This window comes from Anopheles gambiae, chromosome 3 (genome assembly GCF_943734735.2).
Source record: "Anopheles gambiae chromosome 3, idAnoGambNW_F1_1, whole genome shotgun sequence".
Lineage (NCBI taxonomy): Eukaryota > Metazoa > Arthropoda > Insecta > Diptera > Culicidae > Anopheles > Anopheles gambiae.
The window spans coordinates 62,920,751-62,947,096 of NC_064602.1; the positions used below are offsets into that span (position 1 = coordinate 62,920,751).

Genomic DNA, 26,346 nt, shown 5'->3' on the forward strand with positions numbered 1-26,346 from the left:
ATTTGCTTGTCTAAGTATTTTTTTTTTTATAAGCGTATTATTGCCTGCATATGCACATGAGTATGTACATGCACGCAAGTGCCCGGTGCGCACAGGTACGCGCGTATATATTACACAGTTATCATATGTATTACTTTAAGCTATTAAAATTTGTTAGAATAGTAACCATCGAATTGGAGTAGCCTTTACTTATGTGGTAATAAATTTTCATTCTGTGTTACACCTCCAAACCTTGCAGACGTAATATTCAATAGGTTATGGGCCCAGGCTACGAATCTGTTTTTTTTTTTTTTTTTTGAAGAAATACTCAAGATACGGTTCTATTAATAAAAAAAAATTGTCGAAAGCATTTTTGTGAAGCATGACGAATCCGAGACAAGCAGGAGCATCATTTTCTCTGCCTTTGCGGGAAATACTTCGAGGATCGGAAAACTACAGCTCTTGGTCTTTTGCCACCAAGATGGTCCTGATTAAGGAGAAGACCTGGTGCGCAGTGAAGGAGTTAGCTGAAGGTGAACCGGCAGTGAGCGAAGAAATATCCCAGCAAGCTTTGGCTACAATTTGTCTCAGCATTGATTCAAGCATATACGGACTGGTGCGGGATGCTAAAAATGCGAAAGAGGCGTGGGACAATCTTCAGAACACGTACGAGCATAGTGGATCAACCAGGAAGATTGGTCTACTGCGACGGCTCACAGGTATTCGTTTGGTTGGAGCTGAACGAGATGAAGACATCATTTGTCAGACGACTCAGCAGTATGTGAATGAGTTGTTCACGACGAGTCATCAGTTGGCAGAAGTTGGATTTAAGGTCGATGACGCTTAGTTGGCCAGTTTCCTCATGAAAGGGTTGCCAAAGCAATACGATCCTATGATCCTTGGTCTGGAATCATCCGGAATCAAGCTGACTGCGGATATAGTGAAAGCGAAAATCTTGTAAGATGTGAAAGTTTGGAGAGAAAAGCAGGCTGTGGAAGCATTCCTGAACAACTCGAAATCGACGATGAAGAAGCGTAGCGATAAATCAAAATCTAGTATACAGTGCTACTGATGCAAGAAAATGGACCACTATGCATCTCAGTGTTCGAGTCAATCATCTGACAAGAAAAAAGAAGAGAAGCACAGCAGCAGTGGTCATGCTGCATTTTTCGCAGCTTTTAATGCATGTCAGTCGCCTGCAGCAGCGTAGGAAGAATGGATTTTTGATTCTGGTGCGACGTCTCATTTGTGCCGAAATGGCAACTTGTTGGTTGATGCAGAGAATGTTTCGTCAAGCATCAACGTAGCCAACAATACTGCTGTTCCAGTGGTTGCTAAAGGTTTGGTGAACATATCGGCAGATGTTGGAAGATCAACGTGTGAAATTTCGATGAACGATGTCCTGTTTGTACCGGAATTGGCAGTGAATCTTTTATCCGTTAGCAAGATGTGTCAGAAGGGCTACACAGTGACGTTCCGAAAACAGACGTGTAAGGTGGTCAGTCCAACTAACGAAGTGGTTGCGATTGGTCAAGAATCTGGCGGTTTGTACAGATTGAAAAGAGCAACCGGATTATCGGTGAACATGGTCAGCCGGATGGATGACAGCTTTCAACTTTGGCATCGTAGGCTGTGTCACATGTCTGTTGGATGTATGAAGCGGCTTGGTAACATGGCAAGCGGTGTTGAATTTAACGTGACGAATGGAATACAGTGATGGTACGCTAATGGCTATCGATGCTAATGGCGATGAAGCAGCAGCTGTTCAACATCATCGTACTCTGAATCGCTGTCATCGTCGTCCATATCATTTCGGTCTTCAATTGTCTCCAAACGTTCTTCTTCTTGATGCTGTATGACAGGCTTACATACAATTCTCCAAGATCAATTTCAGACGATGATTCTCCCGCCTGAGGAGCTCGATTCGTTGCACACTCATCTAGGAATATAACATCCCCCCTTAATTGAGAATTGGCTTAATTCCAAGACCAGTTTCAAACTTGCTTATAGGAAGTACCTTAGTTAGCAAGTCTGCTTCTTGATTTTGTACAGCCTGTCATACAGCATCAAGAAGAAGAATGTTTGGAGACAATTGAAGACCGAAATGATATTGACGACGATGACAGCGATTCAGAGTACGATGATGCTAATGGCCAAGGTCTATTGAGGATAGAGGTCGAAGCATAGCTTGTTTCTGTTCCGACATTTTGAAGCTGCGTTTGACACTTCGATTAGAAAGTGTTTACAAACAACTCACGCAGCAATCTACAGCATCGAGTGGAACATAATCGATACCTTTACTGCAAAAGAACAAGGAAACAAGAGATATGTAGCATAATTTTAAACTGCGTTCAATACGGAAACAATATTTGTCAACAACGTTCTTTCATACAGGTGCTGAAAACAACTTTATACAGCATTCTTCCCACAGGAATTTGCGTCTCACAACTTGCCTTCCAGTGAGTTTGGTGAAGGTTTTCGGTATATATGCGAAGAAATAAGAAATGCTTGCAATGTTTAATGAGGTACGTATTCTCCATAAGTAGAAACTACAAGATGCAACTTAAAACAATTAGCTTTTTTATCATTTTGTAGGTGATATTCTTTTGAATGAAGCATGTTCAAACCAGCTTTTTTGTTGTACAATCCAACGATCCGGCTGCTGTTCTTATCAAATAATGCTTCAAATATCGCAGCGTTTGTTTTACGGTAGCTGAACAACACTTTTAAACTAGCTTATAGATTGCAAGCACCAACTCGCAGTGTATAACTGGAACCAACCACAGAACCTTTCTCGCATAAAGATCGTCGTCTAAACATGCTCAACAATGGAATACGGTGATAGTATATGAAGCGCGGCGTGCAAACAACACACAACTCCCAGCCAATCGCTAGCGATTTCTTATTTTCATTGTGTTTTCTGAATGTTTGTGATGGTGATCACTCAATGCTTAATTCCAGGTTTTTGTGGAGCACCTGGACAGGAACGTGCACAACGTGCCCTGAAGATGCAGCTAGTCGGCTTGAGGAAGGATTATATTTGGGGCCCGCAAATGGGGAGGAATATATTTGTATATTCCGTACCCAACGAAGCGATGGTACGGTGCAAAGTGTAGTGTCCAGGCCAACAGCTGTTCCGGCAGTCTGAGAGTTCGGAGTTTGACGAGTAGTAAGGAATGTGGAACAGTGGCGGATTAAGGATCGGGGGCTCTAAGCGGTAAGACTAGTTGAGGCCCCCTATAAATGGTAAATGGTGGTAATGGTGTAGGGGATAATCATTGGCTCAATCACAGGTTCTAAAATTTTTGCTGGCCACGAGAAGGGGGGGGGGGGGGGGGGGTGCAAATGAAGCCTCGGGGGCCCTTGCCGCTATTACTCTGTCCAAGGCATAATATAGACTAGAGAACTACGGGGCCCCTAAATCGGCGGGGACCCAGGCGACCGCCTAGTCCGCCTACCGTTAGATCCGCCACTGATGTGGAACACTATCGAAAGCAGCCTTGGCCGATTTGAAGCATCGATAGTGTCAGCCGAGTGATTCGTGCGTTGTGATCGCTGCCTTCTGATTTCCGGCCAGCATCTGCAACTGTACGATGGCAAACCTTACCTGTAGCAGCTCGTTTGTACGTCCGGCCAACAGCTAAACCGCATAGACCTGAACAGTAGCATTAATAGTGCTATGGCAAAAGTTAAAGGCGATTCGGACTGAAGAAGTTTGAGACTGCACAAGGTACCATGGGCAAATCGACATTTGAGAAGGTGCGTAGGAGCGATGTAATGCCGTTCGGTACAAAATCGCTACAAAACTATACAAATCATGAGCGGAAAGATTCTTTCTCGTCCATTTTAGCAGACGTAGTTACGGAAGCTAGAGGTTTTAGGTTTGGAGTTTCAAAGTGTGCGAAGGTTCCTTCTAGATCTACGACCAAGGCATCGCAAGCCGACGCACTTTATAGACTATTATACTTCATTTCAACTATTTTACTGCAGAAAAGACTCCATAAATTGTAGTGGCTATCAAGAAATTCACATAAAAATGTATTTCATACTAATATCTTTCTGTACAAAGTTCTGTATTATTAGTTATATTTACAGGATACAAGTTTAATAGTCGATATACTGTATATCATGAATAAACTATGTACATAAACAGATTCATAGCTCTACTTGACAAAGCGCAATCATTAACTGAAATTCCTTAAATGCAAAGCGCATTCCTTGAATTCATTAGCTTTCCTAACTTACTAATCTTAACAACTAAAAGGATGAGTATTTCATACTATAGCTACATATTACAAGATAACTTGCCTTAGCTCTAATCACTATTACCACTATTACACTATTACTGTAATATTCAAAGGAACACAATCAATAAACAGTAATCACTAAGATTTCATTTTAACACATAAAAGAAAAAAATCGTATCAGTACGTCCCAAAATTATAATTATGTACATTAATTTTACATAAATAACATACGTATCGATGTGCTACGTTGATCATGATGTTAAGTAATGTAGCGATTATTGAATGATTGATGATACATTTTTAACGAAATGAAAGTAAGCAAAGATGATCCGGCATGAAGAAGAACAGAATCGCTATTTTACAAGCGGGTGCAATTAAAAGACTGAAACAACTAAGTCAATTGTAACACATTTAAATTGAAACTTATGATTGGATTCAGGATCAATTACAAATATAATTGAATTGAATTGGTAATCTTTTTAATGAAGAATGGGCCATGCAATCTAATAATGAAAAATATTATTAAATTAACAAATAAATAAGTTAATAAATAGGTGAATAAATAACTACATGTGTAATACCTTAAGTAAGTATATAAATAACTATAATCACGTAGATAACGTTCGAAACTATGACAGCAATACACTCCGAATAAATATAAATAAATAAGTTAACAATTGATTAATAAATAAATAAATAAACAAATAAACTACTACTAAATTGTTATAAATACATTTGAATTGAACTATGCACAACTTGAACAATTATATAAACTATAAATAAATTGCAAAATGCCTTATCACATTTAAATTATCAAATCAATAAGGTATAAATAAATATAAATATCACAATAAATTAATAATAGGCATCTGAATAAATTACCGATTAATTAATAATTTTTTTCATTTTTTTTGTTGCTTTTGAATGCGGTTCAGGGTATTTCCGCTTGCGTCTCAATTGATTCTCGGAACTCCTTTTCATGTTAAGAAAACGCATTCGAACAATGACTCGTTGTTTTGCAAACGTTTTTATGATTTCAAACGGCAGTTCCGGAATTTTTTTCTGAATGGTCATTGCAATTTTAGCCACAATCCCCTTCATTTTAGAAAGATTACCATTCTTATTGATTTTGTTGAACACCTGTTCCATTTTATACCCGAGGGTTAAAAATGTTTGGGATGGTTCAAACAAGCCACCTACTGATAAATGCCTGACAAATGTTGGAGGTTGGCAGTAGCAGTGATCAGAATTAATTTTAAATGTTTGACAGCCTAAGTTTAAATGAGGATATTTGGAATTATACTTATTAGCTATATAACCCATAATATATTGCAGTCCATCAATTTCTTGCTGTGATTGCATAACAACGCTGCTACCAACAGTACTGACTGAGTCTGAATCACTGCTATTGTCCTCCACTGCCTGGCAAATATCATTGGTTTTTTCCATTTCTTCCATATCAGGAAGGGATTGTGGAATATCCACTCTAGCGAAAACAGTTGCGGATAAAAATTCTTCAACGTGCTCATGACTAGCTTCTTCTTCGATATTTTTTTGGCTTGTATGGTTTTTTAATATTGTAGGTGATTTGCCAAGAATAATTATTCTTATTCTATAGATGCAACTTAATGGAGACGGATGATCATATACCCCTCCAATTTGGCGTAGTTGCGAAAAAAAGTTTTCTAGCACGTCCTGATTGAGCTGAAATAGAAATTAAATTAAAGTTATCCAATACATACATATAAATATAATTATCTTATATAATAATTACCTTATAAGTTGAAATGAATGTGACACGAGATCCGTACTTCCTTTTCATATCTCCAAAAAGCAACTGAAGCGATGAGATATGCATCAGGACAGATTTCTGGAATACCTGCATTCCTTTCTTTCCAATTGCCCTCATATTTAACATTAAATCAAACATGTCTTTTAATGCTCCTGTTTGGTTTTCATTGCCATTATATGATTTTTTAAAATCTAATTTAGCCTTTGGAGAGTATGAATTTGCTATATTGAACCAAAGATCTACCTTTTCGATGAATGATGCCAGTTCTTTTGCATCACTATCTTCCGGGTAGTATCTTTGCAAAGCAATTGAAGTGGTTCTGGACAACAGTTCTGCGGCTTTCCGAACATTTTGGCGTTCTTGTGGTGTCATATTCAAATGATTGTCTGTAAGTTTAAATATTGGAGTCATTTCAGCCACGTTTCTATTTCTTATCAGTTCAATCAACTTGTCTAGTTTAATTATTTTACCATTGTACTCAAATCCAGTGTCTAACAACCAGTTCCGTATTAGTTTTAAGATATGAGGTGCATCAGGAAAAACATAAATATTGCAATTTGTAATAGGATGGTTAAAATATGGACGAGAGTAGTCATGAGCGCCAAGATCCTTCCAGCATCCAACATTTGATTGGCAATTATCGCTTACGATACCCACGACATTTATATTTATATGATGTAACCGTCTGATAATTTCATGGAGAATATCTTTTGTCATCTGTTGATCGAATCCAATAAAGACTGGTTGTTTCCAGTTTTTAAAAAGCCCTCTTGCCATAACCACTTGCAAATAATTATGCGGTCCAAGAACTTCATCAGCGGCCGGATCATACTCCAAAGTTTTGCTTACTTTCATTTCATCAAACGATAATATACATTCACGTTCGTTATCATTCATTTCCCAGGTAATGTTATTTAATAAAATTAGCACATCATTTAAAATACCTTGCTTGAGGTCAAGTTTACTTGAGTACCGTTGTAATGTACATGGGGCTGCTACAGGAAAATACATATCCTTTCCAAGATACTGATACGATCTTAATCCAAAATAGCGTAACGTAAAAAATTTACTAATTTCTTCTTTAGTCCATCGAACTTTTTTTCGTTTCCCTGTTATTAAATCTATCTGATTTGAGCTTAAGGTTTTTTTTAAAACATTTTTCATTTTTTTTTCGAACTGGGAGGGCGACAAAACAGTTTCTTTAAATTTGTTAAAACTAACTTGCTGAAGTTCGAGCTGCTTTTTTGAGTTTTGTAGCTCTTTGGAGACAGATTCCAATTGCTTGGATAATAATTCATTTACTTCCAGCAATTGACGACATTTCTCCTGAGCCTTATTTCGTTCTGCAGTAAGTAATTTGATATAATTTTCTTTTTTATCGCAGAAAACACACGTCGGCTGGGTGATATTATCACTGGATAGCTCAAAACACTCGGTAGTGTTTGCTATCGTATGAGATTCAGAGTCATCATGATTAACGTCTCGTGGCGGAGTCAAACAAACTGTATGGCATTCAATATTTTCTTGTATTTCATCATTGCCATTTAAATTAGGTTTAACAATTGTTGGAAATGCTAGAAGAACAACGTCGAAATAATAATAGAGTAAAGTTAGAATAACTAAGAATAATTCATTCATCAATTAGTGTATCGTCCACAGCGGCTTCGGTCATATAAATGCTTATACAAAAGTAAATTTAATAATATAATTAACATTAACGCACATACGCTCGTGGTCAACTCAACAAAATATTGCAAAAAAAAATAACCATTTTTTGCAAATTTGTTTCAATACAGTGTAAACGCATTACAGCCAGAATTGAATAGTTGAACGCTTTCTAGTTGGCATGCTTTTTAGCTGAACGTCCGTTAGTTGGCTTACAGTTTGATTAATAAGCATGCGTTTGTATAGAAAACACGAGTTTTGAAAAGTTCTCAAAAATATCACGGCTTTCCGAGAAAAATTAAAGATTTTTTTTTAATTAGCCTATTAGCCTAGAATAACCAAAATCAAGTTAAGGGGGGGGGGAGGCTGGTGCATTGGCAAAGAAAATAATAGAAATTGCAAGCAGTATTACAAAGGAAACGCATAAGGAAAAGGAAAGTGCTTTGGAAGCTGAGGAAACAATTAATCTGAATGATTATTTAAATTGATGATTCAAATTCATAAAAAGGAATCACTTAAGCCAACTATCCAACAAGCAACTAAAAACCGTGCCAACTAGAAAACCTTTAACAAATGAGTTCTGGCTGCATTTTTCACACAGAAGATGGTTTTTTATGATGGCTGGAATTATTGAATCCGTTCGTAGCGGGAACGTACGGCGCTCACATGAAATTCTAGGGATGGCAACACATCTCATCAGCCCGGCCCTACAACGCCGCGGTGAATAACTGTAGCAACCATCTAGTACGTTAGGAAAATGAGTGTCGGGACGTACGCCGCCGCTACGAACGGATTCAATAATACCAGCCGATAGCTTAAAAATGTCGCAGGTTAGCGGCGGATTAATGGTAAGCGAGGGTGGATTCGCCTCTTGATAGCTCGGATCGAACGCGGCCGCTTGGTTTGCGCACTGTTTAATGACTTCTATGGATGGAGTGGATGGGCTTCTGCCCAAAAGACCTCTTCGGCAACTGGGCGTCATGCGACCGCTTATTCCGCGTAGTACATCATTCGCTCTTATTGCAGGTGTCGTTCTCTTTTCCTCTAGAATGCTTATTTAAATTGATAATAAAGGCTTACCAACTGGTTTCAGCTTCTTAAACGTCTTCTTGTTCTCCTTGGACGGCGAGTTGATGAGCTGGTAATCGTCCTTCACGAAATGTGAGGAGCACAAAATATGGTTTTTTGAAGGAGTCCATTTGTCCTCTTGTTTGCAAAATAATATCCATTTGCGCAAAAGAACTGGCTCAGTTGGAAATTTATGGAAAATGATGTCGATGTTGTGCTTTTTTGCCAGATACCGGCTATTGCTACAAAAAGATGCAGCGCAAGTTGTTGTCATGTTGTACACTGAAATTGCATAGCAAAATTAGTCTCATGACTTCATAATTAACACCAACATACCTTTAAACAAGTTAAACTGCACCAAAACTTCGATTATTTTAATATTTGGATAGAATATAGGTCGTTTTTAAAAACTCGGTACGCGTGTAACTCGTTTTTTTCTGAAACCACCGACGTCGTATGAAGGTAAACAACTTCTCACCGAAATGTCAATTTTTTCCCACAGCTGTTTGTCAATTTACACTGAATGCTTCAACCTCTATCCTCAATAGACCTTGCTAATGGCGATGAAGCAGCAGCTGTTCAACATCATCAACCGATCGAGCAGCTTGCCGCGCTCCCTCCACAATCAGAGGACCCACATAAGTTGGTAAGGCGCAGTGAGAGGGAGCGCATTACCCCAGGGAAGTACCGGGATTTCGTAATGAATTGCAGTGCCGCGGTTAAAAGTTCTTCACAGTTTTCAGATACGATGCGAGATTTTGGTGAATCTTGTACCGTAGTTCCGGTTATTGCTGATGAACCTAGTACGTATCGAGAAGCTGTTTCCAGTGAAGATAGCAACCGTTGGAAAGAAGCTATGAAATCCGAATTTGATGCCTTGCAAGAAAATCGAACATGGGACTTGACGAGTTTGCCTGCTGGTCGTAAGGCCTTACGATCGAAGTGGGTGTATACGGTGAAAACCAATGCAGATGTCTCGGTGGAGAGATTCAAAGCCAGGTTAGTTATAAAGGGCTTCTCTCAAGTCAAAGGTGTCGATTACAACGAGACATATGCACCTGTTGTTCGATTGGCTACCGTGCGATATTTAATGTCCTTGGCTGTCTAAATGGACCTGAAGATACTGCAGATGGACGCAGTGACAGCGTTCCTCCAAGGAGATCTGGAGGAAGAGGAAATATACATGGAACAGCCAGAAGGGTTCGTGAGTAAAGAAGCACCACACAAGGTCTGTAAACTGAACAAAGCGCTATATGGACTGAAGCAAGCTAGTAGAGTATGGAACTTGAAGCTAGATGCTGAGCTGAAACGCATTGGGTTGAAGCAATCCATTTACGATACTTGTGTGTATTATAAGATTAATGATAGAAGCGTTCTTATAGTAGCAGTTTACGTAGATGATTTGTTGATCTTCTCGAACAATGATAGCTGGGAGAAGAATTTAAAGAAACAGCTGACGAAGCGATTTAAAATGAAGGACTTGGGTCTCGCTAACAAAGTTCTTGGAATACGTGTGACCAGAGCGGATGGCGTTGTAATGTTGGACCAAGAACAGTACACAAATGTACTTTTGAATTGTTATGGTGTAGCAGATTGCAACACTGTGCGTACGCCAGCGGATCCAGGACAGAAACTGTCGAAGCAGATGAGTCCACAGACAGAAGAAGAGCGCAAGTAGATGGAAAATGTACCATACCGGGAACTAATAGGATGCTTGCAGTACTTGGCTCAAGTAACTAGACCAGATATAAGTTTTGCTGTGAATGCTGTGAGTCACTACTGCAATGATCCTGGAAAAGCCCACTGGATTGCTGCGAAAAGAATTCTTCGTTATTTAAAAGGGACAAAAACCATGAAGCGTATGTACAACAGTACAAGCGATGGAAATTTCGAAGGTTTTTGTGATGCAGATTGGGGTAATGACACAGACAACCGCCATTCTATCACTGGTTATGTGATGAAGCAGTCTGGAGGTCCAGTTGCCTGGAATTGCCGTAAACAATCAACAGTAGCACTTTCAACGACGGAAGCCGAATACATGGCAGTTTCAGCAGTTACTCGGGAAGCTGTTTGGTGGAAAGGGTTTCGACAAGAACTGTTGGGATGTGTAGAGCCAGTGACGATTTGTATATATATTTGTATATTTATTAAATGATCGACGGACCTCATAAGCCCTCTCGATATATGTAAGGGTACAATAGGAATATAACAAAAATAGTCACACGCGTTACAATAACACAATAATAACAACAATAACAATTACAAGGACGCTAAAGATTCTGGCGAGAGGCGCGAAGTAAATTAATGCGACTCAACACATTTGCCATCGTCATGCCGGGCTCATACGCATCAGATTCCGCATTCAGAGCAAGACATATACGCAAAAACGGGTCTCGGGAGGCGAAGGCGGTCCTTGTCTCTGGGATGGCCAGCATCGCCCGAGGGCGGAGAGTTCTTGCAGGCACGTACAGCTGTATCGACGAGAGCAAAACCGGACAGTCGATGCTACCATTGAGAAGCCCAACGATAAAAGCCAGCCTAGCATTTCGTATTCGGTCGTCGAGTTGGGGTAACCCGAGCAACAAACACCTTGTTGTGTAGTCGTTGTTGCTGCCCCACGAACGGAGCGCGAAACGGGTAGCCCTACGCTGGATGGACTCCAAGCGCGCAACCCCCCGAGCAGAGGAGGGCCACCACACAACGCTGCCATACTCCAGCACTGATCGAATAAGAGCACAATAAAGAGTTTTGGTGCAGATTGGGTCAGAGAGCTCGCGAGTCATGTTAACGACTAAACCTAACAGTTGACTGCATCTTGTCACAACGTGATCAAGGTGTTGCTCAAACGTGAGTCTCGCGTCGACGAAAACACCCAAGTCCTTGACACAATCGACTCTCTGCAAAGTTTGCCCGTTTAGCGTGTAGTCGAAATGCACTGGAGAGCGCGAACGGCTGATGGTGATGGTAACACACTTATCAACACAAATGGTTAAGGAGTTTCGCGTGCACCAGTTATCGAATTCTTCTAGTGAAGCCTGGAGTATGCGATGGTCGTCTGGTCCCTGGATTTACCGAAAGATTTTGGTGTCGTCCGCATAGAGCAGGTGATTATCCGCAGGAAGGATCGTGGAGACATCATTTATATAAAGGACAAATAGTAAAGGTCCCAGAATGCTGCCTTGAGGGACGCCAGAAGATGCACGGAGGGATCTAGATAAATGGGGCCCCATCCTAACGGAATAAGTGCGGCCCATTAGGTATGATCTCAGCCAAGCAACTAGGGGATCTGGGAGGCCGAGTCTGTCGAGTTTTGCTAGTAATATGACGTGAGATATCCTATCTAAGGCGGCTTTTAAATCGGTGTAAATGACATCTACTTGAAGGCGAGCATCAATGGATTTATGGCAGCTACTGACGAATTGCCTAAGGTTTGTGGTTGTTGATCTGTTAGGGACAAATCCGTGCTGATTCGGGCTGATGTAATTGCGGGCAGAGGGCAGTAACGGTTCATAAACAAGCAGCTCAAGCACTTTTGCGATGGCCCCTAGCGATGTAATGCCCCGATAGTTAGAAGCCTCGTTCTTGCAGCCTTTCTAATGGATTGGTGTTAACCATGAGACCTTCCAGGAGACAGGAAAGGTGCATGAACGTAGTGATTCCTCGAAGATTTTTACTAGAATTGGAGCAATCGACGCAGTGCACTTTTTCAGGATCACTGCCGGGATGCCATCAGGGCCGGCGGTGTAGGACATCTTTATGCGGTCTATGGCGCGGGTGACTGACGAGGTATTAATGACCGGAAGCATGGGACGAAGTGCATCTGCGGGTGTGTTAGAAAGTGCAGCATGAAGAGCCTCGGGGTGCATGTTTTCAGAAACAAAAGTGTCCTCAAAACGTGTAGCAAACAAATCGCACATATCTGGGAGTGTGCAAGCTCGGTTCCCCTTGTAGCGGATCAAACATGGGAAACCGGAAGATTTGCGCTTATTGTTTGCGTAGGTCCAGAAGTGTTGAGGATGCACGCGCAGCTTTTTTTCTATATTACGTAGGTACCTGCGGTGGCAGATTCTGTTATAACGTCGATAAAGTGCGTGGACGCTATTGTAGTAAACCCGCAAAGCGGGACACCTTCGATCGCGCGAGTTACGATATGCAGCACGTTTCGCTCTTTTCAGTGTACGTAGTGTGCGGTCACCCCAGGCCGGACCTCGATGCGGCGTTTTGACGGGGACGCATTCGTTAAGTGCCGTTCGCATAAACTGAGAGAAATCATCGACAGCATGGTCAAGAGTTAAAAAGATCGAGCAGTCAAAAAATTCGTCATATTGTGAGATCAATCTCTCGAGCTTAGGCAAATTAATACGACTAAAATCGAGCCGCCTTTCCGCAACATTAGATGGTAGTTGGGTGGTAGGAGTATCAATGTTGAGATTGAACTCCAATGGTGGATGATGGTGGTCGACCGGTAGTAGGGGGGTATCAGAGGTCCGTATGGACGATGAGGCTGAAGCAGCTGGCCAATTTGCATAAATCAGATCAAGAGTTCTGTTCAGATAGTTTTTGTTGTTGTTGAGTTGATATAAAGCGTTCAGGTGCAATCCGTCAATTAATTGGGCACATCGTGCTGATTGAGTATGAGGCTCGAAAAAACTAAAAGCCGTATCTTGTTCGACAGGTGCAGGTGACCAAGAGAGAGTAGGCTGATTAAAGTCACCGATGAGTAAAAATCTATCATCCGGACATAAGGAGGCGCAAATTTCATTGACCCATTTTAGCAATTCATTTATTTTCGTCTCGTCTGTGCTGTGATTTGGTGGAAGATAGACTGCAGCAATATACAACCGATGGTTGCTTAGCTGAATGCAGATGCATGTTACCTCGAGTGTCTGGCACAGCACATGATTCGCGTACGACGAGAGGGAAACACTGCATGCAATTAGAACACCACCCCCGCGAGAGTGAGAGCTATTGGTGGTATCTCGGTCACAACGGTAAATACGATACTCATCACCAAACAAGAGAGCGGTGGGAATAGAGGGATCAAGCCAGGTTTCGGTAAGCACCAATACATCGTATTCAGTCTCCATTACCGATAAGCGGAACTCATCGGCTTTAGAGCGCAGACCACGCACATTTTGATAAAACACGGTTATACGCGTCGCTTGATCGCTGGGTGCTTGATGTAATGAAGTGTTAGTAGCTGGTATGTTGGAGATGACGGAGCTTATCGTAGATGGTGAGTGTATGATGAGTGTCTGTGTTGTCGAAGAGATTGCTCGGAACGTGTGAGTACCATATGACTGCGCTGCTGTGGTGCGGTTACTTCGGAAAAAATTGAGCCATTGTAGTTTGACGCGTTTTTGCTCGTGATGTGGACGGAAGAGTAGGTGAAGTGAGAGTGCGATTCATATCGGTTGGTGAGTGTTCAGCTAGTGTCTGCGAAGGTTCACGGATAAGTGCAGGTGAGTAAGGATTGTTGTGCTGGATGCGAGACTGTTGTGGTAATGGTGAGAGCTGAGTGCAGGGCTGTGGCGCTACCGGAGAATATTGAGTGCGGGATTGTTGCGGTAGTGATATGTAAGTGTTCGTGTGATGTGTGCGTGATAGAAGAGATCGCGGCGGGAGCGAGATGAACTCACGCACACCGAGCCCGGCCGGCCAAGAGGCTGCGTTAAGCGCCTTGCTACGAAGGACAGCGGGGATCCTGACCTTGAATGTTATCGCACTCAGGGAGTTAGGAACCGTTCCAGCTTTTAATAGGCTAAAAGCGATTACGTCTGGGGTGTCCAGCTGCGAACTCACCATCGAGATAACTTGTTCAGTGGTGACGGATGCAGCCAGTCTTGATAGGTGCAGCCACAGGTATTCAGTTTTTGGTATTTGTGACACAGTTGGTATAGGAACTGAGGTAGTATTGGTGCCTGTTATAATAGGTGGTAGTGAAGGTCGATCGATCCGGTGTGTGTTGTTGGTATTTGTGATGTTTGAGGTTGCTGCACTGTCAACAAACATGGTATCCGAGGATGCAACTACTTCGCGGAATAATCTCCGTCTTTTTCCGTTAGGAAGTGCATCCGGGGGAAATTGGTTGCAGTGCTGGAAGGATGCTGAGTGGGACGCGGCGAATCCGGCAAAGCCATCCCGAATCTCTTGCACTACCGGTGGGACTAAGCTGGACTTCATTGCTTCAACGGCAGCTGTGAGGGCGGCTTGAAAGCCAACTTGCATACCCGTACCCTTAAACACTTTGCTTCGCGGATTACCAATCGCATTAGTACACGCAATGCAACTCCAGTGCAGCGAAGGCATCCTTTTCACTTCGTCGATCACTGATATGGGCACTTTCGTGCACGCCAGATGGTAAGTACCCTCACAATACAGGCACGTAATTGAGCCTTCAACCGGGCCCAGTGCATCAGAACATGCATGACACACGTCCTCCATTTTAGATGCAAGCTGCGGATGAACGTCGAAGGAGCCACGAATAGAAGCCGAAAATATCGTGAACACAGTAGTTATCGTCAGGAAAACAATACTAGGATCGCGGGAACTGCACTTATGGACCCAGCAAAACTAAAATCGGTTAGAGCGAAAACCGATTACACGGATAAAATCGTGGATAAATTCGGAGCGATTAGCAGTAAACACACTAAGTTGGCAGCTATTGTGATAATCGGAGTGCTATCCATCTGGCAGAGAAGCAAATTGGTTACTCATCCAGAAGTAAACATATAAGGGATATAAGACACCATTTCGTCAGGCAGAGCATTGCAAGAAATTTAATACAGCTGAAACATGTTTGCTCGGAAAATCAAGAAGCAGACTTGCTAACTAAGGTACTTCCTATAAGCAAGTTTGAAATTGGTCGAGAGGCTCTTGGAATTAAGCCAATTCTCGATTAAGGGGGGATGTTAGAATAGTAACCATCGAATTGGAGTAGCCTTTGGTTATGTGGTAATAAATGTTCATTCTGTGTTACACCTCCAAACCTTGCAGACGTAATATTCAATAAAATTTAATATATTTTTGATAATAAAAAAACCGAGTAAATAACTAATAGTAAAACAATGTGAAAAAAAACGTCTAGTATAAAGAGGATGGTTCGTTGTAAAACTTTTTTTTTTCTTTTACAATTTGAACCCTCCATTTTATTTACGTGATCGTGTGGTTTTTCGTTACCGGAACACACATATACATACACACGTGCACACGCACAGACACACACGCGCTAGCTTCGTACTATATTATAATTCTATAAGTATGTCTTCGAAATTACAGTTCTTTCTCTAAAAAGTAATAAAAAAAAACAGTTGCGCAATTTTCGAAAAGAAAAATCGCGAATTATTATTTCTCTGCACTGGAAACCACACGTCGCCATATTGAAACACTTTCTTTCCGCCTTTACTTCGACAAAGACATACTTGTACATACATATTCCAAGTGCCACAAATCCACTAAACGACCACTAAATGGCTTCTAAACGACTCAAGTTTTCTACCTAAACGGAATATAGAAAGACTTCGTTTAGCAGACGGCAAACGACTCATGCATTCTAAAAATAGCAAAAAAATAGCTGGTGGCGCCATCTGTTGGTGGGATACCCCAACCAGTTGAGCTTCATCGCGTGGAGGAGAGCTTTCTCATTTCCTCTGTACTGTTGTATGGTTTCGCATTGAAGTTATGCATCGCTAGAACTAGAACGGCGATACGATTGTTTAAATACTAAACTTCAACGGAAAGTACCCAAGCGCCACAGATTAAGCTTAAACGACTAGAAAATTGAATATCCATAGAAAAAAAATGAAAGCTCCACAGCTTCATTGGTTTGATCAATAGATGGCGTATTAAAACTGATTATTATATTGCTATCCTTTTCTTGCAATGTGTTTCGACAAGTTTCATCTTATCATGACCTATATAGCCTTCTAACTTTCCGAGCAAAAATCTATATGAATGGTCGTGTGGTCAAATACGTGGGTATCAACACCAACGACCATTACTCAAATCTCACTTGCTACAGTGCTGGTGGCTTCCATTGGAGTTTAGTATTTAAATAATCGTATCGCTGTTCTAGTTCTAGCGATGCATAACTTCAATGCGAAACCATACAACAGTACAGAGGAAATGAGAAAGCTCTCCTCCAAGCGAGGAAGCTCAACTGGTTGGGTATCCCACAAACAGATGGCACCACCAGCTTTTTTGCTATTTTTAGAATGCATGAGTCGTTTGCCGTCTGCTAAACGAAGTCTTTCTATATTCCGTTTAGGTAGAGTGCTTGAGTCGTTTAGAAGCCATTTAGTGGTCGTTTAGTGGATTTGTGGCACTTGGGATATGTATGTACCAATGAAGCTGTGGAGCTTTCATTTTTTCTATGGATATTCAATTTCCCAGTCGTTTAAGCTTAATCTGTGGCGCTTGAGATATCTATATATATATAAATCTCGTGTCATGGTGTTTGTTGCGAGCAACCTCCGAAACGGCTGGATCATTTTCAACGAAACTTCGCACGCACCTTATGGTGGTATGAGAATAGGTTTTAGGCTTTAAAAATCGTCAAGATGTTACACTAAACTTAATTTAATAATGATTTTCTAACTCCCATACAAAGAGCAGGATTGTTGTTATGTTGTATACGGCACTTTGACACTTGGTGTGAGGTGCCTGGCGGTTTACAATCGATGATCGGATCCTGAGGTGATACGGGCACGATACAACAATCCCAAGTAACAAAGCAATAATGGAATATTTTAATTTTTTTTTAATGATTCAGTTTGTCGGGCCAGCTAGTGTGTATATAATATCGTCGTATATCGTATATATCGACGCTCACACACGCGTATATTTTTAATCCATAATATCTTATTTATGATCATTAAAGAATTTTAAAGTGTTAACTAAAATCGTACGGAGTCTTTATATAAAAAGTATTGTGGATGAAAACTGTACAATATTCTATCCGCTTGACAGGGCACCGCCATTTCTGTGTCGCGGGCGTCGTATTTTTTATGACGATCTTCACTTGAATTCAACGCGCTACATTCTTGTCGAGAGCTTCTTTACCCACAACTCACCGACTTGCGCCATTGTCGTGATCGATGGACATTTTTCTTTCACAATACTATTTATTTCACTTTTATCAAAACTGTTTTTTCTTTATTTCCTCGCTTTCAACCTCCCCACAACCTTACTATAATCGATCAACCACAAGACTGACGTCCATCTTCTCCAACTTCCTTTACTTTCCGGTTTCGCCCGGCCTGTCTTGCGCTTGACGCTCTTTCGCCCTTTCAAGCAAATTGCTTGATTAATTAATTAAATATTTTCTTGCAAGGGTAATTCAATTTTTGTTTTGAATATTATTATTAACCGTTCCTATCGGTATTAATCCTTCTCATTGAACTGATATATTAGTTTATCGCCTGCTTCCTTTTTTTATTTTATCTATTTATTGTTTTTATTATTATTTCGCTGTCCTATCTCAATCCCTACATATATCGTCAATGCGAAACCATACAACAGTGCAGATGGAAGGAAAAAGCACTTAAAGCTTTCGTTCGCCGTCTGCTAAACGAAGTCTTTCTATATTCCGTTTAGGTAGAGAGCTTGAGTCGTTTAGAACCCGTTTAGTGGTCGTTTAGTGGATTTGTGGCACTTGGGAAGTGTCCCGCAGTCTTGGGTTCTCCTCGGAAAATCCTGTAAGGCCGAAAATACACAACGCGAGGTTTCCTCGGCCGCGGTAACCTTGTTTAACAGTAGAACAGTTCAGTTCTCGGGTATCTGCCTCGCCTACAATCTCGCTCGCAATTCCGAAGAGATACCCACCACGATTAAGCGTTTAAGCTTAATCTGTGGCGCTTGGGAAAGCTCTCAAAGCAAAGAAAGCGCCCGGTTGGGAATCCCACCAACAGATGGCGCAACCAGTTTTTTGCTATTTTTAGAATGCATCAGTCGTTCACCGTCTGCTAAATGAAGTCTTTCTATATTCCGTTTAAGCAAAGAGCTTGAGTCGTTTGGTGGTCGTCGCAAAAGTCGACTCGTACCATTTCCTGGTCATGATAAAGCTACGCCAGAAACTCTCCGTAGCTAACAACCAACGGAGTCAGCCCACCCCAAGGCGCAACCTGGACCGGTTGAAGTGTGCTGATGTGTGCTGAGGAGTACGTCGCTGATGTGTGCTCGGGGAAGCGCTTCCAGCCGACAACAACATCGCCGCGATGCCCCTCACAGAACACTAACGTATGGTGGAACAAGCTATTAGCACTACAGCCAAACACAAGATCGATCGCTTACTACGTAGATAGAAAAAGGAATGGTTCGACGAAGAGTGCAGGCGAGCAATATCCGAGAAGAATGCAGCACGCGTCCGCATGCTACGACCTGAAACCCTTCAGAACGTGCAGAACTACAAACGACTGAGGAAACAGCAAACCCTGCTCTTCCGGGCCAAACTGTGCCGTTTTGAAGAGTCAGACGAACAGCTGCTGGAGTAGCTAGCCCAGTCGGGGGACACCCGCTTGTTCTACAGGAGATTGAAGGAGGCACGGAGCGGGTATGCTGCTAAAACCGCAATGTGCCGGGATACGGAAGGAAATCTCCTGACTTATGAGCGGAAGGTGATCGAAAGGTGGAAGTGCTACTACGTAGAACATCCGAATGGAGCAGAGGTAGAAGAAGCTGACACAAGTGGCAGAACACGGCAACCACCATAACAGCAGCACAGCAGCAACACCAGCGGCAGCAATTATGCAGACGACGAGGTGCTCCGCCATCGTTGGATGTGTTGTAACGCAGTAAATGTGGACTATTCTCTTCTAGTGATGAAAGCGAACTAAACCTTTATTGAACATTTATATGACTACTATGATGAAAGAATCAATCATGCATGCTTGGAATCCTTCAGGATGAGATTACCATTGCCATCAAGTAGCTTAAGAGATATAAGTCTGTTGGCAGTGATGGACTGGCGGCTGAGCTCTTCAAGATGCGGCTAGAGAGGCTTACCGTCGAAATGCATCTGCTGAACGTGAAACCTCATTCTTACCTCCTGATAAGAATGATGCAAGTTGCAGTCCAAGAGGTACGAAAGTGACAGCTCTACAGAATCGCTGAACATGTCAACGCCTACTTCCGAACAATTATATATCTCGCTGAAAGAGTCTATTGTATGCCTGAACGAATCTACAACTCGCTGATCATGTCTATATAATCCTCGAAAACCCTGTAATACAAAGAAAATGGCTAGGAAAAACTTGCAAATGTAAGAGAGTTCATAAATTCTATGTCTAAAATCGCAGCAATTTTATAGATGTTTCAAGAAGTTGCGATGGTATTCGTAGAGAGGTTTAACACCAATGATTTAGTGATTAAATTTCAATCTTGATTAGCTCGTGAGTTTAGTCAAAAAAGTTGAATAAATAAAAAAATATTGAATTTCCATTTCAAAGTGTATGCATTATATAAATGTTCTTAGCAACCCTTTCATGTTGTCATTATTTAGGTTTGTTCGAATAATTTCAATTGCCTAACCCGATAGCAACTCCTTGTAACGGGGGAAAGATCTGAATGAGAACTGTACGTTTGATAACTCATAAAAGGTCATGAAAATAGTAATTTTATCTACCGGATAATTTATTTTCCTTCTATTCATATACTAATACTCGTATAATAATATAGAGAATATAGAAAAATCCAACAGTGCAACACAGTGATAACGCTTTCCTGAACTGCAACGCAGTGGTAATGCTTTCCGAATCGTTGCGTAGCAGTGTCATGCGCAAGTGAAGCTTTCATATACTACAAAAGCTTCCCCTCGCGACCCTGAACAGGCATCCTGAATTTTTGAACAAAAAATAAGCTTTTATGTTTATCGTGTTTACCCCAATCGTCCTTCAAACCTGTGGAAAAGCTGGTCCACTGCTTTGGTGACTGGAATCAACCGTGTTTTCGTTCTCCAGCGACGTTTCTCCCACTATTCAGCAAGAGAACGCGTGTACGAGAGCGTGTTTTGCTGTGGCGAGCAGCGCCTTCTCGGATATGGGAGCGAGAGAAAATCTGTATTTAGTGGCAATTGAGCGTTTCATGTTCTGGTTATGCGATAAATGTAGCACAGCTAGTCGGTCAGAATATTCGTCTGCGGATAGTCTGTAGCGTGTCTAGTTTGTGCACATAGCATTTAGAGTATTTTATTAGAAAATTTATTGTTTATCCAGTAGTGTGATTAGTTCAACGCGTTTTAATCAATCACACCGAGGCAACAGTTTTATTCGCTTTTGCGTAAGGATACACCGTAACAAAGCTGCAAAGTGTACCACGGGGTGAAACCTAGGGCATCAAGGGATACGAAGTGAATGAGCCTAGGTAGAGGTTTCCTGCAATCCTGCCGATTCAGATTTGTGCGGTGAGAGGTGAGAGCGCTGACACGCGCTGATTCAATCAGATAAGAAAATTGATTTTTGTAATTTAATGAGTATGAGTATTGGACCAAAAATAGCTTACACAATATAAGGGATGTTTGAGTACAAAATTAGTACGTAGCTCGCACGAACCTCTTAACGATACTCTGTGTTCCTCCTCTTCGTTCGTGCGATGTGACAAGAGAAAAGCAATTTACCAACGATAGCAGAGATAAGCAAGCCCAGGAGAGTTAAGAGTGGTGGATGTTAATCGGACGCACTTGCGGTACAACAACAGGGTTGCCCCGTTGTGCACAACCCGTTTCTCACACGCTGTTGCTGCAATTCGTATTGCGCTACGGGCGCATCAAGTGCATCGTACTCACGGCACCACGAGTTGAGTCGCGCCAAACGGGGCAGAGGTATTATTGACCAAAAACGTACTGGCAGGTCGTGTGAGTATAAAAAAGCGAGGAGAGTATACATGTGTAGTACGGATGCATTTGTTACTCACGTCGGTTGTTTAACGAGCTGAGTGTGTGCATGCACGGCCGACCGGAGCGAGACGGCGAAAGTAGTTCCGTGGGAATGGATCAGAGAAGGAAGGCACGTGTAGAGCTAGCAACCAAAACAAATGCACGGTTGCTATCTACCTGATTACCCGAGCGCTTGCAGGTATTCAGCTCAAAAGCCCATCTGATGAATACGGCCAGCTGGCGAACTGAACTGACGGTCCGTTCCCGCCAGTTGGGGTAGGTGTGCGATAATGAAACCGGTCCATGCAACACCCTCCAGCCTTCGGGTGGTTTCTAGCGAGATGAGATAATTTCTCCCTCGTGCCTGGTTCGAGCTACGGCGCGTTCCAACAGTCGGTCAAGCGAGCAAAAGTTTTGAGCAAAACATGAATGCGTGCTTTCAATGCAAAAGACTACCCTAGGTCAAGGACATTTCCAAATGTGTGCATGCTATGAGCGGACATGTAACTCAGGTGTCGTTCAATTTGGTATCCATACAATTTTCTCTTTCTTCAAACTTATCTTAAACATGGCTCTGATATTTTTGGTGTACATTTCAGATGCTATTTATTTAGTTGTTTTATATACCTCGAGAATTTTGCTCAAATTAAATTAAAGGATCAACAGATAACTATATTGTAGTCAATTGTTGCTATTTGAAATTAAAAAGTTTTGTTAACTGAAGCTAATAAGATACTTATTTCTTTGGACACCGTATGATTATACAAAGCAATTAGAAAATTGAGGATTAAAAAGATGGAAACGATAAGTAACGAAATTTTATGAAAAGATAAACTGAATATAAGGCTGCCTTGAAAACATAGTAAATCATTTGTCTCTATTTTTTTATTTAGAAGGAACGTCTTCGACCATATTGCTTAATTTGTCTTTCAATATTTAATGAATTCCTTAAAAAGAGTAATAAATAAACAATTATTTTTATAATTATAATACAGTAATAACTCAATAAATGAGTATTGATTTAAATAAACTAAAGCAAAGTACTTAATATTAATACTAAGTACTATGAAATTTCTTAAAAAGACAGAAAAAATCGTTTATTCTCTGTAATACCAATACGAAATGGAAACACTAGTAGTAAATGTAACGATGTGTTATTGATGAATGCATTCTAAAATTACCCACTTGTTGAACACATGAGATAATGCTTTTAAGCTATTGTTCTCGTCTGCTTCCACTCCCAACGCCTGTACAGTCTGTACTAGAGTCATCAGGGGGCTGGTTCATTCATCTTCACTAAAAACACCGGAGAGCAGCTATTACCTGCCATCTAACTACGTCAAAATGCGCGTGGAAATGAATCTGGATGTTCAGCACTGTCACGATGATATCGACACGAAAATAGCAGAGTTCAAGCAAGATGCGAACAAAATGAACGAGCTTAACCTTTTCCTTGACAGTGTGCTGGAAGAGGCGCAGAGGAATGCGGAAGTGAAACTGCAAAGCAAATTGGTAACGTTTGATATCGCACTTTCAGTATTTAATTTAACTAACGATGATGTTTTGTTTTTTTTTCTTTTACGCTGATACAGGATGAAGAGCGACCTAAAAATGGTGAGTAATGCATTAGTTTGCGCATCGTTCATAAACGCAAACCGAAGCGTTAATTTGATCGTGTCTGTATTCGTGGTGCACAATTATGACACTCGTAAGCCTAAGCACAATTACTAGCCGATCTAAACCTCGACAATGTTCATTGATTGTTAGCTATGACAGGGTACAATTATTACTCCACGCGTTCATTTCCTCCTGCCAAAGTGAAACAGTGCGTTAAAGTGCATATAAATGGAAAATCTTAACAGTTTGTCGAAGTCTTCGCATCCGAACCATGTCCGATAGACACTGCTGGTTAGTGTTGGCTTCTAGTGCAATGTGTTTTGTAGCATGAGCGTATCGGTGCTGGTATCGTCTTTAGTGGTGTTATTTTGCGTACAGTGTTTAATCGAACATATTGATGGAGCAGTAAGTATTTTCACAGTTGGTACTGCTGCTGTAAAATAGGAGCCATTTATTATAAGCATTTTGTCTTATTCAGATGACCATGAAACAGCTAACCAACTCGATGGATATGATGCGGCAAGCGTGTGCTCCAAAATTCAAAGTTGAGGAAGGTATGTGTTTTTTGCACAATATATTTTGTGGTCTCATACATTCTGTTCTAATCTCGTCTTTTTGTCAATATTTTTTTATGATGTTTTGCGTTTATTTTCCGGTAGCGGAGCTACACGGTTTAAGGAAATCGATTTTTCCTGCCAACCCAGATAAAGAGCTCAAGTGTTATGCTATGTGTATTGCACAAATGGCAGGAACTGTGAGTATGCTCGCGAATATTAGCTCCAACAGTAACAATATGGTATGGTTTCCATTCTTCCGCCAGATGACGAAGAAGGGTGAAATCAGCTTTTCGAAAACGATGGCTCAAATCGAAGCGATGCTACCGCCCGAAATGAAGACTATGGCAAAGGAAGCGTTAACCCATTGTAAAGACACACGTATGTACGATGTAGTATTTCTATCTCTTCTTTCTCGAACAGTGGTGCTTTACATATTTTGCGGATCCTCTTTTCAGAAACCTCATACAAGGACCCGTGCGATAAGGCTTACTTTTCAGCTAAATGTGCCGCCGATTTTACCCCCGACACCTTCATGTTCCCATGATTAATGAACCCGATAATTGATGATCTGCGCCCAAAGGAATATATAATGAGTGCTATCTACTGTTGAAACTATCCGTATCCTTCCCTTATTAGAGAATGTTTCGATGAAGATGTTTACTGTTTGTGTGTTTAGTTTGTGCACCAATCACGGTTTGGAATTACTTTATAGGTAGTAGATTAAACAATAAAGCTTTATTCATTAAGAATGATGTTGTTTTGAAATCGTTCTTTAACATTTTCCTATATTGATTCAAAAATTGTTGTCCAGTGATGTAAATTTTATTACCGACGATTAACCTCTATTATTACAATCCAATTCATTCGTTTTCTTTCGTAGGAAACAAACTTCTCAGCGGCATAAAGCAACACAGAATGGTGACACGCACTAGGGGGATTGTTTTACGAATCTTTGAAGCTATTTGTAACTGCACAAACTCCGCCACTATACCAGGGCAGCGGCCAGCTACAGCACCGGCTAACGTTGGATCTACTTCGAAAAACTAAACAACTGGTACTATCTTCAAGCTGTCATCCCACTGGTACTATATGTAACTACAAACAGCAAACAATAACGAGTTACCGACCCAGTACGTCGGTATGGATGTGTTGTCGTATGTTTTATCATCAAAATAGGCAGACTATTCGTAGCAATGGGAAATGTTGGTCCTAAATCGAGTTACACTGACTGTTTATCGAGCTTTTTTTTACACTTCTATTTTTCCAACCACACACAAACTCAATATTCATGTGACCGTATTCAATGCTCGAATTGAACCAGGTGACTGTTAAATATATTCTGATTGTATTCATAAATTGTGTATACTACAATACCATTTACAAAACCATCGCCATATCCTTTTTGATGTGGTTTATTAGAGCGAATCAAAATGTATACATGAAGCTTCAATCCCACCAAAGCGCATCACATTCCCCACCAAAGAATCTCCGGCCTTGAAACAATTTTCAGAAACATCATGTACTCTATACAGATTTTCTATTTAAAGGTTTCAACAACAAAGCGTCTTCTTCAACGAGGTACATTATATTGAAAGCATGCAATGTAACAAACCATAGAAAATTAAATCAACAGTGATCGCAATAACGGTATTAGTTCGAAATCCAATAATGTTTTGAAAGTATCTTCCCAATCCTGTGCTCCCTAGCAATGCAGCATTATCCATAAATCTAAAACTAAAAAATTATTTTTGCAGAAACCGGAAAAACACGCACATTAAAGATTCAAACAATAAATACGGTAGCAAGTTTGATCCTTAAAGGCAATTTTTAATTAAAAATATGCCATAATTTTACAAAGGAACTTGATGATTTATTCACATGGTTTGTAATAGCAATTCAAAAATTCAAATGCGTTAAAAAAACCAACAATTGTTCGAATGTATCGTAAACCATTTGTCTATTTCGTTGTTTCATTAGACTTGAGGGACAATCAAAATTATGAGCAATATTTTACAGCCAATAAAAAAACCTTCGTAGAGAAACGGTTGAACAAAATTCTCAACAAAATCTTTCTAGCATTTTAGTTGAAGTACAGTGTTATTGAACATTTACTGAAACAAAGTTTTAGAGATTCCAGTTCGTATCTTGTAGAATCATGTATGTGTAGTGCAACAGTAATAAAATCTGTATAAAACATATATTGGATAATAAATAATAAGCGTTTATAAAACTCAATTCCGAACAACAGCTGAATATCAACAACCCACCGTAAGTAATCCCGGCTGGTCTCGTGTTACAGTCGTCATCTAGCATGCCTCAACAACATGCCGGTTAAGGGTTCAAGCCCCGAATGGATCGTCCCCGTAGGACTTACTAACCTGCTATGGGTGATCATATAAAGTAACTTAAAGCCAACCCCACCCCAAACCCAGGTATTGTATTGTGTATTGGACAGGCTAGTGCAGCAGTTTGCAGCAGTTACACTTACAATTATTATTAGCTTTCATGAAAGTGATATTATATTAACTATTGTATTATGATATACTATTTTTT

General features: G+C 40.8%; 2 protein-coding genes across 6 annotated transcripts; both read left to right on the forward strand.

Annotated features, from left to right (window-relative positions):
• The first annotated feature begins 20,815 nt into the window (after positions 1–20,815).
• Positions 20,816–25,991, forward strand: LOC133394083 (uncharacterized). 3 transcript variants are annotated; one of them, XM_061662741.1, is made up of 4 exons: positions 20,816–21,148; positions 22,875–23,131; positions 23,212–23,233; positions 24,674–25,991. In XM_061662741.1, exons 2-4 carry the CDS (start codon positions 22,964–22,966, stop codon positions 24,838–24,840), a joined length of 357 nt encoding a protein of 118 aa, XP_061518725.1. In that variant the 5' UTR covers positions 20,816–21,148; positions 22,875–22,963; the 3' UTR covers positions 24,841–25,991. The 3 variants fall into 3 exon arrangements, with proteins under 3 accessions (XP_061518725.1, XP_061518724.1, XP_061518723.1); XM_061662740.1 differs by having other exon boundaries at positions 20,818–21,598; XM_061662739.1 differs by having other exon boundaries at positions 20,819–21,155.
• Positions 23,240–24,542, forward strand: LOC1275228 (general odorant-binding protein lush). Of its 3 annotated transcripts, XM_314462.5 has the most exons (5): positions 23,240–23,641; positions 23,715–23,790; positions 23,896–23,990; positions 24,057–24,171; positions 24,249–24,542. In XM_314462.5, the coding sequence occupies exons 1-5, from the start codon at positions 23,564–23,566 to the stop codon at positions 24,335–24,337; spliced, it is 453 nt and encodes a 150-aa protein (XP_314462.2). In that variant the 5' UTR covers positions 23,240–23,563; the 3' UTR covers positions 24,338–24,542. The 3 variants fall into 3 exon arrangements, with proteins under 3 accessions (XP_314462.2, XP_061518721.1, XP_061518720.1); XM_061662737.1 differs by having other exon boundaries at positions 23,896–24,171; XM_061662736.1 differs by having other exon boundaries at positions 24,057–24,542.
• Positions 25,992–26,346: the final 355 nt, after the last annotated feature.